This window comes from Sapajus apella, unplaced genomic scaffold (assembly GCF_009761245.1).
Source record: "Sapajus apella isolate SASKATOON/1434 unplaced genomic scaffold, GSC_monkey_1.0 scaffold48, whole genome shotgun sequence".
In the NCBI taxonomy this organism is placed as follows: Eukaryota; Metazoa; Chordata; class Mammalia; order Primates; family Cebidae; genus Sapajus; species Sapajus apella.
Window position 1 is genome coordinate 17,781,120 of NW_022436988.1, and position 16,368 is coordinate 17,797,487.

General features: G+C 46.9%; 1 protein-coding gene across 4 annotated transcripts in view; it reads right to left on the reverse strand.

Moving 5' to 3' along the window:
• Positions 1–2,903: 2,903 nt before the first annotated feature.
• The window catches only part of MILR1 (mast cell immunoglobulin like receptor 1), a 32,173-nt gene continuing 18,708 nt past the window's right edge, over positions 2,904–16,368 (reverse strand). Inside the window, exons 6-10 of one of the 4 annotated variants that reach the window (XM_032241970.1) lie at positions 12,887–12,976; positions 11,943–11,999; positions 11,780–11,848; positions 10,403–10,483; positions 2,904–3,440 (exon numbers count right to left, since the gene is read on the reverse strand). In XM_032241970.1, the coding sequence (XP_032097861.1) occupies positions 10,431–10,483; positions 11,780–11,848; positions 11,943–11,999; positions 12,887–12,976 (269 nt within the window). In that variant the 3' untranslated portion in view covers positions 2,904–3,440; positions 10,403–10,430. Of the gene's footprint in view, positions 3,482–10,304; positions 10,484–11,779; positions 11,849–11,942; positions 12,000–12,886; positions 12,977–16,368 lie in introns of those variants that run through there. The other 3 variants (XM_032241971.1, XM_032241972.1, XM_032241973.1) reach the window with 3 other exon arrangements.

Here is a 16,368-nt window from a genome sequence, read left to right on the forward strand (position 1 = left end):
CACCCCAGAAGAAAAACAGTTGGATCCGGAAACAGGCATTTAATCAAAGAAGAAATCCAAATGACCTATAAGTAAAGGCTGGCTGGGCTCGGTGGCTCACGCCTATAATCCCAGCACTTTGGGAAGCCGAGGCGGGCAGATCACCTGATGACAGGAGTTAAAAGACTAGCCTGACAACATGGTGAAACCCCGTCTCTACTAAAAATACAACAATTAGCTGGGCATGGTGGTGTGTGCACCTGTAATCCCAGCTCCTCGGGAGGCTGAGGCAGAAGAATTGCTTGAACCCAGGAGGTGGAGGTTGCAATGAGCTAAGATCATGCCACTGTACCCCAGCCTGAGCAACAGAGTGAGACTCTAAATAAATAAATAAAACAACTGACAGTGCCAGTGTTGGTGAAAACATAGGGAATGGAAACTTCCACACTGCTTATGGGAGTGTGAAGGCGGAAGGACCACTTTGGAAAATAGAATGCTGTTATCTACTTAGCTGGGAGATACGCATACCTTAGGACCCCAGTCATTCTATTTCTATGTATTTTCATCAGAATGGCATGCATGTGGGTACCAGGAGACGTGAGCATAGCAGACTTTTCACATTATTTGTAATAGCCGCAAACTGACAACAACCCAAAATGTCTGTTAGCAATAGGATGGATACATCACAGTATTTTAAAACAATGGAATACGACTTAGCAATGGAAAGCAATGAATTACAACTCCATATAGCAATATGGGTAAATCTCACCAACGTGATGTTGAGCAAAATAAAAGCCAAACAAGAATAAATATGATGTCAGTCCATTTATATTCAATTCAAAAACAGGCAAAGCTAAAGATGGGGATTAGGAATGCAGACTTACATGGTAAAACTATAAAGTAGAGAAAAGAAGTGATTCCCATGGAGGAGGAGTGGAGTTGGGGAGGTGGGGCTGTGATCAGAAAGAGGCAGGCAGAAGCCTTCTGGGCTGCAGGCAACATTTCATCCACTACCACTTGGGCGGTAGATTCACTGGCGTATACCTGATATAATTTGTTAAACTGTACATATTGTTGTTCTTTTTTTAGAAATACAGTCTTATGTCACCTTGGCTAGAGAGCAGTGGTACAGTCATAACTCAGTATAACCTCAAACTTCTGGGCTCAAGCGATCCTCCTGCCTCAGCCTCCCAAGCAGCTAGGACACTAAAGGTGAGCACCACCACACCTGGCTAATTTTTTAAAAAATTTTTGTGGAGATGGGATCTTGTTGTTGTGTTGTCCAAGCTGGTCTCAAACTCCTGGGCTCAAGTGATCCTCCCCTCTAAGCCACCCAAAGCACTGGGATTACAGGCAAGAACCACTGTGCTCAGCCTATATGCATACTTTTAATGTGTTTTCAGATAATATGCACTCTATTTCACCATGAAAAATTTAAAGAATGTGTAGATTTGCAAAATAACCAAAGTGAAACTTCTAGACATGAAAAATGTGGCTATTGAAATGAAACTCAGCAGATCCTCTTCTTCCGCCCTTCCTGGACAATTCAACCCAAAGGCCACTGGGTGGGGCTGAGCCTCTGCACAGGGATAAGGTGGAGTGGGAAGCTGAAAGGCCAGGGAGCTCGGTGACCAGCCCTTCTGGGGTGAAGAGGGAGTCCACCTAGGGGTGGGTCCCAGAGCAGGAGGTTGGGTGTCCACAAGGTGATAAGTCCATCCAGCATGTGGTGCTGGAGCCCATGAGGGGCCAGGAGTGTCCTGCAGGTGGGGGTGGGGACATGGGCTGGGGCAGGTGTCCTCACCAAGGTGGGGCAAACGGGATATTCTCATGGAGGGGCAGTCTGGGAGGGAGGCTATCTGAATGAGGGAGGAGGGTGGTGATGGAGCCCTGAGTGGGTGTCAGACTCTGAGGGGACAGGAAGGGCCTCTGGGTGGGATGGCTGACCAGGGTGGGGCGTTAGAGCCTGAGCAGGGTGGGGAAATGTCTGGGGGAGGGGTGAGGGTGGCTAAGGTGTCGGAGTCTGAGAGTGTGTCAGGCTCTGCATAGGAGCACGTTCATGTAGGGAATATCGGGGTCAGAGTCCAAATGGGGTGAGAAGGGGGTCTGCATGGAGATTTATTATATGCAAGGGGATTAATCAAATTCCATAAACTGGCAGGGCACAGCGGCTCATGCCTGCAATCCCAGCACTTTGGGAGGCTGAGGCAGGCAGATCACCTGAGGTCTGGAGTTCAAGACCAGCCTGGCCAACGTGGTAAAACCCCGTCTCTACTAAAAATCCAAAAATTATCCGGGTATGGTGGTAGGTGCCTGTAATCCCAGCTACTGGGGAGGCTGAGGCACATACAGATAGCTGTAGAGATGGAAATAGGTATAGATGTTAATATATGCATAAATGCATTCCTAACCTCTGATGGTTAGAAGGGTCTAGAAACACGAAAACCCTAAGCGCCATGGTCACAGCTAGAGCTCAACCTCTGTTTCTAAATACAGAGCTCTTCCTAAAGGAACCAGAGCTCCCTGGAAATACAGCTGACTCCAGAGCCGGATCATGACAAGGACAAGATGAACCTGGAATATATTGTTGGGCCAGACAGTAAAGAAACACTCTGCCGGGCAGAGTGGCTCATGCCTGTAATCCCAGCACTTTGGAAGGCTTAAGGTGGGTGGATCATGAGGTCAGGAGTTCAAGACCAGTCTGGCCAAGATGGTGAAACCCTGCATCTACTAAAAATTTAAAAAATTAGCTGGCCGTGGTGGTGGGTGCCTGTAATCCCAGCTACTCAGGAGGCTGAGGCAGAGAATTGCTTGAATGCAGAAGGCGGAGGTTGCAGTGAGCTGAGGTCACGCCACTGCACTCCAGCCTGGGCGACAGAGCAAGACTCCATCTCAAAAACAAACAAAACATATAATGATGAGTGATATGACTCCAAATTGATATATAGTATATTCACATAATTTCAAACTGCCCATCCACAAAATATTAATTAATACAAAACATTAGTTACACTGGAGAAACCTAGCAAACACCACTTTACCCAAGTGATCTAAGTGATGCGCAGGTACGGGGGAGGTGGCAGACATGCACCGCCTGATGGGACACATCAAGGAGAACAGGACATCCTCTGTAATAATCCTGGCAAAAATGCATCCCCAGTCCAACCATGGGTCACGTCAGGTAAATTCAAAATCAGTGACATGAAATCGTCACTGGTCCATTATCTTCAAAAGTGTCAAAGACGGGGAAAGGCTGAGGAACAATTCCAGATTGAAGGAGAAGGAACATGACAGCAAAATCCAATGCTTGATTCTTCAGCCAAAGCATCCTTTAACTATCAAGGAGCTTATGGTGGCAACTGGCTGGAATGGGGACCTGAGGATTATTTGGCGGTAATGTATTGGGGTTAATTTCCTGGTTTTAAATGATTGTTCTATGCGGAAGCACGTTCTTATAGGAAGTCCTTTGGGCAGAAGGAAAATATTGTCAGATGGAAATCTGGATCTACATAAAAAAATAAAGAGCACTGGAATTGCCAGACAGTGAGGAATACTTACTTGGTCCCTGCCTAGGTTCCTGACACAGAGCTCCTACATCCCTTGGAATTTCTTGGGTAATAGGAGCATCTTTTGTTCTAATGAGGTGACTCTTTGTGGGCTGTTGGATAGTCTCAGAATGGAGGCTGGTTACCAGAAAGACCAGGCCATGATTAGAAGCTTGGAACTTTCAGCCCCACTTCGACCAGTCCCCTAAACCACAGGGCTGGGAGAGCGTTGAGGCTGGTGAATGCATCCACATGCCCCACGGGCGGCAGTCCCCATCCCCCAGGAACAGAAGCATGTGTGCTCACGACCCTCTGGACTTTACCCTGTGTACCTCCTCATCTGCATCTTTTATGCCTTTTTTTTTTTAGATAGAGTCCTGCTGTCACCGACGCCAGGGTGCAGTGTCAGGATCACGCTCACTGTAGCCTCAATTGCCCCAACTCCAGTGATCTTCCCACCTCAGCCTCCCGAGTAGCTGGGACCACAGATGTGCACCATCATGCCCAGCTAATTTTTGTATTTTTAGTAGAGACAGGGTTTCATCATGTTGCCCAGTCTGGTCTCAAACTCTTGAACTCAAGCAATTCACCTGCCTCGGCCTTCCAAAGTGCTGGGATTATAGACGTGAGCTGTCGTGCATGGCCCTCTTTACATTTTTATAATAAACCAATAGTAGTAATTAAACTGGTTTCCTGAGTTCTGCAAACCATTCTAGCAAGTTATCCAGCCCAAGGAGGGGGTGGTAGGAACCCAGAATTTATAGCTGGTTGGACAGTAGTATGTGAGGCTTCAACTTGTGACTAGCGTCTGAGCTGGGGGTCATCTTGTAGGACTGAGCCCATAACCTGTGGGGTCTGATAGTAACTCCTGATAGTGAAAGTCAGGATGGAATTATTGGTGTCCAAGAGAGTTGGAGAATTGGTTGTTAGTGTGGAAAAAACCCACACATTTGATGTCAAAAGTGTGAATGGAGAAAGCTTACATTTAAAATGCTAAATATTATTTCAAGGCTATGATATTTTATTTCTTTTGTCAGAACTCTCTTGGAGTCAAGATTCTGCCACTGGCTGGGCACAATAGCTCACACCTGTAATGCCGGTACTTTGACAGGCCAAGGCAGGTAGATCACTTGAGGTCAAGAGTTCGAGACCAGTCTGGCCAACATGGTGAAACCCTGTCCTTATTAAAAATACAAAAATTAGCTGGGTGTGGTGGCACATGCCTGTAATCCCAGCTACTTGGGAGACTGGGGCAGGAGAATCACTTGAACCCGGGAGGCAGAGGTTGCAGTAAGCCAAGATCTGGCCACTGCACTCCAGCCTCGGTGACAGAGCAAGACCCTATCAAAAAAAAAAAAAAAAGATTCTACTACCTGGCCAGGCCTGTCTGTGCCAACATACATTCTTGTGGGTGGGAAGTAGAAAATTTCCTTTTAAAATTTTCCTTTCTTGCTAAAGAATAAATCATAAGTGTGCTCTTTGTTAAGCACTATCCTGTGTAGCTGTTAGACATGCCATGCTTACAGGCACGTAGTACATTCTATGTCCTTGTACTTTAACCAAGATATCTGTGCTGGATGTGCTGTCCCAGCTCTCCACTGCTTTAAAAGTGTTATTAGCCAATTGGGTTTTAGTTTAGATTGTGAGGTCTGGCTTCAGCCAATGACGATCAGACGCAGCAGTAAGGATGACCCCCAAATGCATAATAAATAAATATGTCAGGCCAGGTGTGGTGGCTCACGCCTGTAATCCCAGCACTTTGGGAGGCCAAGGCGGGCGGATTATGAGGTCAGGAGTTCAAGACCAGCCTGGCCAACATAGTGAAACCCCATCTCTACTAAAAAAATACAAAAAAAAAAAAAAAAAAAATTAGCTGGGCATGGTGGCACACACCTGTAGTCCCAGCTACTTGGGAGGCTGAGGCAGGAGAATCACTTGAACCTGGGAGGCGGAGGTTGCAGTGAGCCGAGATTGCACCATTGCACTCCAGTCTGGGCAAAAAGAGCAAAACTCCGTCTCAAAAAAAAAAAAAAAAAAGAAAGAAATATGTCTGTTTTCCTTTGTTCATTGTACTCTTGTGGCAAGATGGCTAGCGAAAGTACCCTTCCTGCAGTCCAGGAAGTAAAAATTGCATTGCTGAAAAATCATTTGTCTTAGTGCTAATTTTTCTTTGCAGCACCGAGCATCTATTTCCCACATTGTGCCTGCCTGGACGTCCCCTGGTCTCACACAGTCATGACTCCTGCCCACAGGCCTGAAACTCACACAATCCACCTCCTTGTTCATAACCATTGCCCAAATGCCCATTCCTCCTCTGCATACATTTTTCAGATGCAGTCATGCACTGCATAGCAATGTTTCAGTCAACCACAAATCACTTATGTGACAGTGGCCCCCTTTCTATGTTTAAATACAAAAAAAACCATTGTGTTGCAGTTGCCTCCAGTATTCAGTACAGTAACAAGCCTTGCAGGTTTGTAGGCTAGAAGCAATAGGTTACACCATGTAGCCTAGGTGTGGAGTAGTGGATGCTACTAGGTTTGTGCAAATACACTGATGTTCACACAGTGAAATTGCCTAATGACACGCATTTATCAGAACCTATCTTTGTCACTAAGCAACATATGATGGTGCTTCCTGCTGCATGCCTGGCTGATCTCTCCCACTTTCCTTCCCTTGGCTTTGCCCCTTGACACAGGGGCATCTTCAATGAGCGTGTGTGGGCCACAGGTCCTGGAATCCTTGCTGATCTTGATAATTTTTATCTGATGACTTTTCTGATCCAATGACCAGGTTCGCAAGCCCTGCCCTCAATATCCAGGTGTCTGTCATGGAACGTTAATGAGGTAGCAGTTGGAAATGTGGGCTTAGCCCAGCATGGTGGCTCAGACCTGTAATCTCAACATTTTGGGAGGCTGAGATGGGACGATTACCTGAGCCCAGTAGCTTAAGCCTGAGCTTAAAGGTGAGGTGGGAGGATTAGCTTGAGCCCAGCCTGGCCAACATGGCAAAACCCTGTCTCTACAAAAATACAAAAATTAGCCAGGTGTGGTGGGGTGCATCTGTCATCCCAGTTACTCAGGAGGCTGAGGTGGGAGAATTGCTTGAACCTGGAAGGTCAAGGCTGCAGTGAGCTGTGATCTCATCACTGAACCCCAGCCTGGGCAAGACAATGAGCCCCTGTCTCAAAAAAAGAAGAAGAAAAGAAGTGTGGGCTCTGGTGTCGCTCAGACCAGAGTCCCTTTCCTGTTTCCATCAGGTGTTAGCTGAGTGACCTTGTGCATCAGTTTCTTTTTGTATGAAAAGAGGGAAATAAGAGTACCCGCTCCAAAGAGGTATTGTGGGACTACATGAGAACAGGTACACAAAGCACTTAATAACAGTACCTGGAGGCCAGGCTCAGTGGCTCACTCCTATAATCCCAGCACTTTGGGAGGCTGAGGTGGGCAGATTACTTGAGTTCGGGAGTTCAAGACCAGCCTGACCAACATGGAGAAACCCTGTCTCTACTAAAATACAAAAATTAGCTGGGTGTGATAGTGCATGCCTGTAATCCCAGCTTCTCAGGAGGCTGAGGCAGGAGAATCGCTTGAACCTGGGAGGTTGTGGTTAGCAGAGATTGTGCCATTGCACTCCAGCTTGGGCGACAAGAGCAAAACTCCATCTCAAAATAATAATAATAATAGTACCTGGAGCATGCTATAAGCTCAACACATATCAGATATTATTGTCATTTTAAATTAATTAATTTATTTACTTATCTATTGAAACAGAGCCTCACTCTCTTGCTCAGGCTAGAGTGCAGTGGTACAATCAAGGGTCACTGCAGCCTCGACCTCCCAGGCTCAAGCTGTCCTCCCACCTCAGCCTCCTGAGTAGCTGCACTTACAGACATGCTAATTTTAATGACAGCCAAGTCTGGCTAATTTCTGTATTGTTTGTAGAGACAGGGTTTTCCCATGTTGCCCAGGCCGGTCTTGAACTCCTGGGCTTAAGCAATCCTTCTGCCTTTGCATCCCAGAGTATTGGGATTATAGGTATGAGCCGCTGCATCCAGCCCTATTGGTGTCATTGTTATAGTTGTGATAGAGGAACTGTTGACAGGTGGTACGTCAGCCACCTCTGTGTCCTGCGGCATACCCCCAGGCCTTCCCTCTGACCCAGCTGCATCTGAGGTCTACTCACTGTGCACTGATAAATGCTTGCTTCAATTGCATGTTCACTTTCTGTCCTGGTGTGTTTACAGAGCCTGGGGTGAGACACTGATGGAGGCCTGCTTGGAATACCCACATGCTGGTCTAGAAGTGGGTGAGGTGTCACTTCCTGGGGTGACCCTCAACCGATGAGGGCTGGACATCAGTGGATACATGCCTCTCACTGTCGATCCTCAAGCAGGCAATACTGAGAAGAGGCTCTTGGGCTCTTCAGAAGATTCCAGTGGGCTCACAGCAAGCTGCCCACCACAGTGCCCACCTCAGCAAAACACCCTGCTACTGGCTTTTCCTGTGGTGCATTGGGCCTGCTTCCTACATAAATGATTTTCGCAGAAGGCCTTATTTCAGGCTCTGCTTTCAGGTCTAATCCAGGATAAGACAAGGGACCAGAAGGCCCTAGAGAGCAGCCTCAGAGAACAAAACCACCCCCTCTGGAAGGTGGCAACAAGGACTCCCTGGCTGGTGATAAGTAGGCGGTGAGAACCCTTAGCACGACACAGCTCTGCAATTCCTAAGACCTCTCGCCATGGGGAAGGAGGTTTAGGAAGAAGTGGGGCACTAGCAGACGCCAGCATTCCGGCACTTGAAAGGTTTGAGGCAATGCTGATGTGGACTGCGGAGTCAGCTGGCTTCTCTTAACTGTGTTAGAAGGTTTGTGAGGAGAAAATGAGAGGCTACCAGGTGCAGGGCAAGCTGTGAAACCTGAGGGCAGGGTTTAAGCCACCCTCGTTCCTCACAGGCAGCTGGAAGGCTGTGCTGAAAGCCAGTTCTAGGATCTGAGTTCACGTCCTTTGTAGGGACATGAATGAATCTGGAAACCACCACCATTCTCAACAAACTGACACAAGAACAAAAGACCAAACACCGCCATGTTCTCACTCATAGGCAGTGTTGAACAATGAGAACCCATGGGCACAGGAAGGGGAACGTCACACACTGGGGTCTGTTAGGGGGTGGGGGACTAGGGGAGGGACAGCGAGGGGTGGGGAGGTTAGGAAGGGATAACACTGGGAGAAATGCCTGATGTGGTGACGGGGGGGATGGAGGCAGCAAACCACCATGGCATGTGTGTACATATGCAACAATCCTGCAAGATCTGCATGTGTACCCAGAACTTAAAGTACAATTTAAAAAAGGGTGGCGCAACCATGGAGGAGATGGAATGAGTACATCTAGCAGTTCCGCTCTGCTGACTTCTGACACTGAAAGGGACGGGGTGGGCCTTGGGATGTGGACATTTGAGAATATGAAACTCAGCTGGGTGCAGTGGCTCATGCCTGTAATCCCAGCACTTTGGGAGGCTGAGGCCAGTGGATCACGGGGTAAGGAGTTCAAAACAGCCTGACCAACATAGTGAAACCCTGTGTCTACTAAAAATACAAAAATTAGCTGGGTGCAGTGGCAGACGCCTGTAATCCCAGCTCCTCAGGAGGCTGAGGCAGAAGAATTGCTTGAAACTGGGAGGTGGAGGTTGCAGTGAGCCAAGATAGCACCATTGCACTCCAGGCCTGGGCAACAAGAGCAAAACTCTGTCTCAAAAAAGGAAAAAAAGGAGAGAGAGAGAATATGAAACTTGCAATGCTTGCAAGCCCTCTTGCTGAAGGACATGTACCTTTTTAACCAATTTTAGGTGTGTAATTCAATGGCATTAAAAGCATTCATATTGCCGGCACGATGGCTCATGTCTGTAATTCCAGCACTTTGGGAGGTCCAGGCAGTGGATCGCTTGAGGTCAGAAGTTTGAGATCAGCCTGGCCAACATGGTGAGACGCTGTATCTACTAAAAATACAAAAATTAGCTGGGCATGGTGGCAGGTGCCTTTAATCCCAGCTACTTGGGGGGCTGAGGCACAAGAATAACTTGAACCCGGGAGGCAAAGGCTGCAGCGAGCCGTGCCAGTGCACTCCAGCCTGGGCCACAGAGTGAGCCTCCACCTCAACCAAAAAAAAAAAAAAGAGAGAGAGAGAGACAAGAGAGAACAGAAAAAGCCATGTGGAGACAGAGGCAGGAGGTGAAGTGAAGCAGCCACAAACAATGCCTGGAGCCGCAGAAGCTGGGAGAGGCAAGGAAGGTCCTCCCCAGAGCTTCTGGAGGGAGCATGGCTCTATAGACACCTTCGTTTTGGACTTCTGGCCTCCAGAACTGTGAGACGGTTGCTCTAAGCCACCAATGTGTGATCATTTGTGGCAGCAGCCCTAGAGGACTAAAACATTCTCCCTCCCCACAACTCAACTCTGAGGGGGTTCTCTCCCTGGAACATGACCAGGAAAGGCAGCACGTGAAGGCACACCTTTGGCGTTAGCTAAATCTGGAGGGGTAGCTAAATCATGAACATCAACGAACATCAATATCAATTTTTTTTTTTTTTTTTTTGGAGATGAAGTCTAGCTCTTGTCCCGTAGGCTGGAGTGCAGTGGCATGACCTTGGCTCACTGCAACCTCTGCCTCCCAGGCTCAAGTGATTCTCCTGCCTCAGCCTCCCGAGTAGCTGGGACTACACATGTGCACCATCGTGGCCAGCTAATTTTTGTATTTTAAGTAGAGACGGGGGTTTTGCCATGTTGGCCAGGATGGTCTTGAACTCCTGACCTCACATGATCCAACTGCCTCGGCCTCAAGTTTGCTTTTTTTTTTCATGGAAATCAACTTCATAAAAAGCATCTTACCCTGAGATGTAGTTTGTTTCTGTAAATTTCAGAAGTTGAGTTCAGCATAGACATATCCAGGTTTATAATAATCACAGGCTTCTGAAATATAAGAGAGAAAATAATTCACTTAGGATATGTGACTGAAGAGGCGGTTTTGAAAAATCCTACTTCTGGCCGGGCGCGGTGACTCAAGCCTGTAATCCCAGCACTTTGGGAGGCCGAGGTGGGTGGATCACAAGGTCAAGAGATCGAGACCATCCTGGTCAACATGGTGAAACCCCGTCTCTATTAAAAATACAAAAAATTAGCTGGGCATGGTGGTGCGTGCCTGTAATCCCAGCTACTCAGGAGGCTGAGGCAGGAGAATTGCCTGAACCCAGGAGGCGGAGGTTGCGGTGAGCTGAGATCGCGCCATTGCACTCCAGCCTGGGTAACATGAGTGAAACTCTGTCTCAAAAAAAAAAAAAAAATCCTACTTCTAGTAGCTGAGTGGACTGACAGAACCAAGTATTAACTAATTTTTTCCTGGACTGTGTTAAATAATTTATTCTTGAAAATGTTAGCTGGGCACAGTGCCTCATGCCTGTAATCCCAACACTTTGAGAGGCTGAGACAGGAAGATTGGTTGAGCCCAGGAGTTCAAGACCAGCTTGGGCAATACAGCAAAATACCTGCCTCTACAAAAAAAAAAAAAAAAAAAAAATAGACATGGTGGTGCACACCTGTAGTCCCAGCTACTTGGGAGGCTGAGGTGGGAAGATTGCTTGAGCCTAAGAGGTAGAGGGTGCAGTGAGCTAAGACTGGGCCGCTACACTCCAGCCTAAGCAGCAGAGTGAGACCATGCCTCAAAAAAAAAAAAAAAAGAAGGCAGGAAGGAACGAAGGAAAAGAAAGAAGAAAGGAAGGAAGAAAAGAAGGAAGGAAGGGAGGGAGGGAAGGACAGAGAGAGAGAAAGAAGAAAGAAAGAGAAAGAAAGAAAGAGAAAGAAAGAAAAGGAGGGAAGGAATGAAGGAGGGAGGGAGGGAGAGAAGGAAAGAGAGAGAAAGATAGAGAAAAGAAGGAGGGAAGGCAGGAAGGAGGGAAGGAAGGAAGGAAGGAAGGAGGGAGGGAGGGAAGGACATGTTTGAGTAGTGATCCTGCATCCTCCTCTCCGGATTTTTTCTATGACATTGCTCCACCACATCCTTCCCTCTTCCCCAGCCTCCATCCCCTGATGAGATTTTTTAGGAGCTGGGTGCTGGTTGCCATTGGTTCCTTGTGGTGTGCCTGTGTTGCTGCCATCCACCCCATTCTCAAGCTCCTGAAGCCCCTGAGTATGGTGACATCACAGGGGCTGTGATGTCTCATTTCACCTGTCTCATTTCACCAGCACCTCTTATCCCAAGCTGTGTCTCACCTTGCTGTCTTGGTGCCACCTCCCGGAACACAGCGGTGGCATACTGCAGCTCCTGGGAGTGTCCGGCCCCTGGGCAAAAGATAAGGAATAGGAGTTACTGGGCAATTATCTGAATCTCTCACCACATGAGGGCAGTGGGATAGACTCTGCAAAACGTGCTCACCATCTTGGGCTGTGGAAACACACAGCCTGGATCCCACTTCTGGCACAGATTCCTTCTCTGTAAAATGAGAATGACATAAATTGGGGGTTGGTTTGTGTTAGGCAAGGTGGGTAAATTGCTCAGCACTGCACCTGCGATGTGGCTGTGTTGACTGGGATAGTTCCATTGTCAGCCGACGACGGGATTTGGCTGTGTCCCCACCCAAATCACATCTTGAATTGTAGTCCCCATAATCTCCACATGTCATGGGAGGGACCGGATGGAGATAATTACATCATAGGGGTGTTTTCCATCATACTGTTCCAATGATAGAGAGTTAGTTCTCACAAGATCTAATGGTTTTATAAGGGATTTCCCCCTTCACTTGGCTCTCATTCTTCTCTCTCCTGCCGCCTTGCGAAGAAGGATGTGTTTGCTTCCCCTTCCACCATGACTGTAAGTTTCCTGCAGCCTCCCTAGCCCTGCGGAACAGTGAGTCAAACCTCTTTCCTTTATAAATCACCCCATCTCAGGTATGTCTTTATAGTAGCATGAGAATGTACTAATACATCAGCCAAAGCCCTGGGTCTTGTTTACTGTGAAGGAATGTGCGATGCCTGCTTTGGGAGGCGACCACGAAAGACTGTGGGACACAGTGCGGATCATTCTGAACAGATGTGAAAAATCTCCAAGATAAGTGAAAAAAAAATCAAGGCGTAGAAAGTCATACCTACGATATACTAATAATCGCTACCATTTGTTTATTTTATTATACACAGAGAATATCTGTAGAAGGATTAAAAAGACTGGTTATTACCCTTAGAAAGTGGGACTGAGCATCAATAGACATTGAGCTCTATCCTTTTTGCTCCACCCTGCTGCCGCCCCGTATGTCTATACAACCTTAACAAAATAAAAGGACAAAAACCTGAAACCACCCAAAACACACAACAAAGTTCTCTTACTCGCTTGTTTTTGATGGATATTTGCATAGATTCCAGCTTCCATGGGTGCAGCTCCGCAGTCCCTGGCCAAATTATTTCTCATAGCTTTTCCTGCATAAATTGGCACAGAATCATTAAATTAAACGAATTCAGCCACATTTTTCTTATCTCCTCGGCCAAGGAGCAGAATTCCCCCAAAGTTCTGAAACAAAGAGTGGCATGCTCCTATGGCTCAAACTGTTGTCTAATGAAAAAAGCTATAGATTCAACGGGGAGTCTAGACACGGCTTCTCCAAGCCAGGGGCTCTTCTGATTTCTTATCCTGGCTTTCAGAGGAATATGTTTTGCCTATCAGATTATGCCTGAACTAGCCAGACTTATTTTCTTTCCTTTGCTGAGAGAACAGTTTGTGGAAGCTTTGTAACATCTTCAAGAGAGCATAAATGGCCTACTGAATTTATGCTCTCGGTTTTTTTTTTTTTTTTTTTTTTGAAGCGGAGTCTCGTTCTGTCACCCTGGCTAGAGTGCAGTGGTGCCATCGAAATCTTGGCTCATTGCAACCTCCGCCTCCCGGGTTCAAGTGATTCTCCTTCCTCAGCCTCCCAAGTAGCTGAGATTATAGGTGTGCGCCACCATGCCTGGCTAATTTTTTTTTTTTTTTTTTTTTTTTTTTGAGACGGAGTTTCGCTCTCGTTACCCAGGCTGGAGTGCAATGGCGCGATCTCGGCTCACCGCAACCTCCACCTCCTGGGTTCAGGCAATTCTCCTGCCTCAGCCTCCTGAGTAGTTAGGATTACAGGCACGTGCCACCATGCCCAGCTAATTTTTTGTATTTTTAGTAGAGACGGGGTTTCACCATGTTGACCAGGATGGTCTCGATCTCTTGACCTAGTGATCCTCCCGCCTCAGCCTCCTGAGTAGCTGGGATTACAGGCGCCTACTATCACACCTGGTTAATCTTTTGTATTTTTAGCAGAGATAGGGTTTCACCATGTTGGCCAGGCTGGTTTTGAACTCCTGACCTCAGGTGATCAGCCTGCCTCAGCCTCCCAACGTGCTGGGATTACAGGTGTGAGCCACTGTGCCTGGCCAGCCTCACTGAATTCTTTTTTTTTTTTTTTTTTTTTGAGACAGAGCCTAGCTGCAACCTCTCCCTCCCAGGTTCAAGTGATTCTCCTGCCTCAGCCTCCTGAGTAGCAGGGACAAAGGTAGGTACCACCACGCCCAGCTAATTTTTGTATTTTCAGTATAGGTGGAGTTTTACCATGTTAGCCTGGCTGGTCTCAAACTCCTGCCCTCATGATCCACCCACGTTGGCCTCCCAAAGTGCTGGAATTGCAGACATGAGCCACCATGCCTGGCCTGCTGAATTATATTGTAGCTTTAGCCAGTAATCAAGAATATTAATGCCACTTTTGCAAGAACCTGGGCTTTTTATAGGAAGGGGAAACATGCTTTTAAGACAGGAGACGTGGGCCATGGTGCAGTGGCTCATGCCTGTAATTCCAGTGCTTTGGGAAGCTGAGGTGGAAGGATTACTTGAGGCCAGAAATTCAAGGCCAGCCTGGGGAATATAGTGAGACTTTGTCTCTAAAAAAAAAAAAATTGTAATTAAAAAAAATAAAATACTGTGATCCCAGCACTTTGGGAGGCTGAGGTAGGAGGACTGCCTGAGCCCAGGAGTTCAAGACCAGCCTAGGCAACACAGCGAGACCCCTTCTCTAAAAAACATTTTTTAAAAAGGCCGTAACTGAGGCTTCTAATGACATTGACATGTTTTCTGCTGGATGTAGACTTAAGGTGGTGAAGGGAGAAACGATGCTTTTTTGTTTCTGTTTTTGTTTTTTTTGAGTCTGGTGTGTTTAATAAAGTTTTTAAAAAATCGTATAGCAGAATAGATTATACTTTTATGTTGAAAATCTAGAAAGCATAGAAATGTAGAAAGAATATATATATATATGTATATATATTATATATGTAAATATATATATTCTTACATGTGTGTGTATATATATATTCTATTCTTATGTGTATATATATATATATTAGGTTGGTGCAAAAGTAATTGTGGGCCAGGCACAGTGGCTCAGGCCTGTAATCCCAGCACTTTGGGAGGCTGAAGTGGGCAGATCATCTGAGATCAGGAGTTCAAGACCAGCCTGACCAACATAATGAAACCCTGTCCTTACTAAAAATACATGGTGGTGGGAGCCTGTAATCTCAGCTACTCAGGAGTCTGAGGCAGGAGAATCGCTTGAACCGGCGACACAGAGGCTGCCATAAGCCGAGATTGCACCACTACACTCCAGACTGGGCGACAAAGGAAGACTCCATTTCAAAAAAAAAAAACAAAAAAAATGTAATTGCAGGTTTTGCCATAAAGTCATGGCAAAAACTGCCATTACTTATGCACCAACCTAATATTTTTAATACTTCCAGCCTCAAACAATTGTAAATCTTTTGAAGGCGTCTTTTGTGCTAATGGGATGACGCTTGTTTGTACTCGTGCACTGAGCTTCCCCTATGTGGCAGATCCAGCGAGGACGCTGAGTCATGCAAGGCAAAGCTCTGGTTTGAGGCACTTGCAGTCAGGAGCAGCCGTGCCACGTGCAGCGCCCAGTGCGAAACAAACACTTGTTCACGTGGCTTACTTCAACTTGCGTTTAATTAAGAACACAAGTTCTTGGCCTGGTGCAGCGGCTCACACCTGTAATCCCAACACTTTGGGAGGCCGAGGCAGGTGGATCACCTGAGGTCGGGAGTTCAAGACCAGTCTGACCAACATGGAGAAACCCCGTCTCTTTTCTTTTTTCTTTTTGGCAGAGTTTCGCTCTTGTTGCCCAGGCTGGAATGCAATGGTGCAACCTTGGCTTACTGCAACCTCCACCTCCCAGGTTCAAGCGATTCTCTTGCCTCAGCCTCCAATGTAGCTGGGATTATAGACATGCACCACCATGACTGGCTAATTTTTTGTATTTTTAATAGAGATGGAGTTTCTCCACGTTGGTCAGGCTCGTCTCGAACTCCTGACCTTGGTGATCTACCTTTGGCCTCAGCCTCCCAAAGTGCTGGATTACAGGTGTGAGCCACCGCGCCCGGCTACCATCTCTACTAAAAATACAAAAACTAGCCAGGTATGGTGGTGCATGCTTGTAGTCCCAGCTATTCAGGAGGTGGAGGCAGGAGAATCACTTGAGCCCAGGAGGCAGAGGTTGCGGTGAGCCAAGATCACTCCACTGCACTCCAGCCTGGGCAACAACAGCAAAACTCCGCATCAAAACAACAAACAAACAAACAAAAAAACACACAAATTATTGGCCAGGAATGGTGACTCACACCTGTAATCCCCATACTTTGGGAGGCCAAAGCGGGAGAGGATCCTTTGAGCCCAAGAGTTCAAGACCAGTCTGGGCAACATAGTGAGATCCTCTCTCTAATATAGAATAAGAAAAGACGAGCAAGAGAAAAAAAAAAAAGAAACAGTTCTTTTTTTTTTTTTTTTT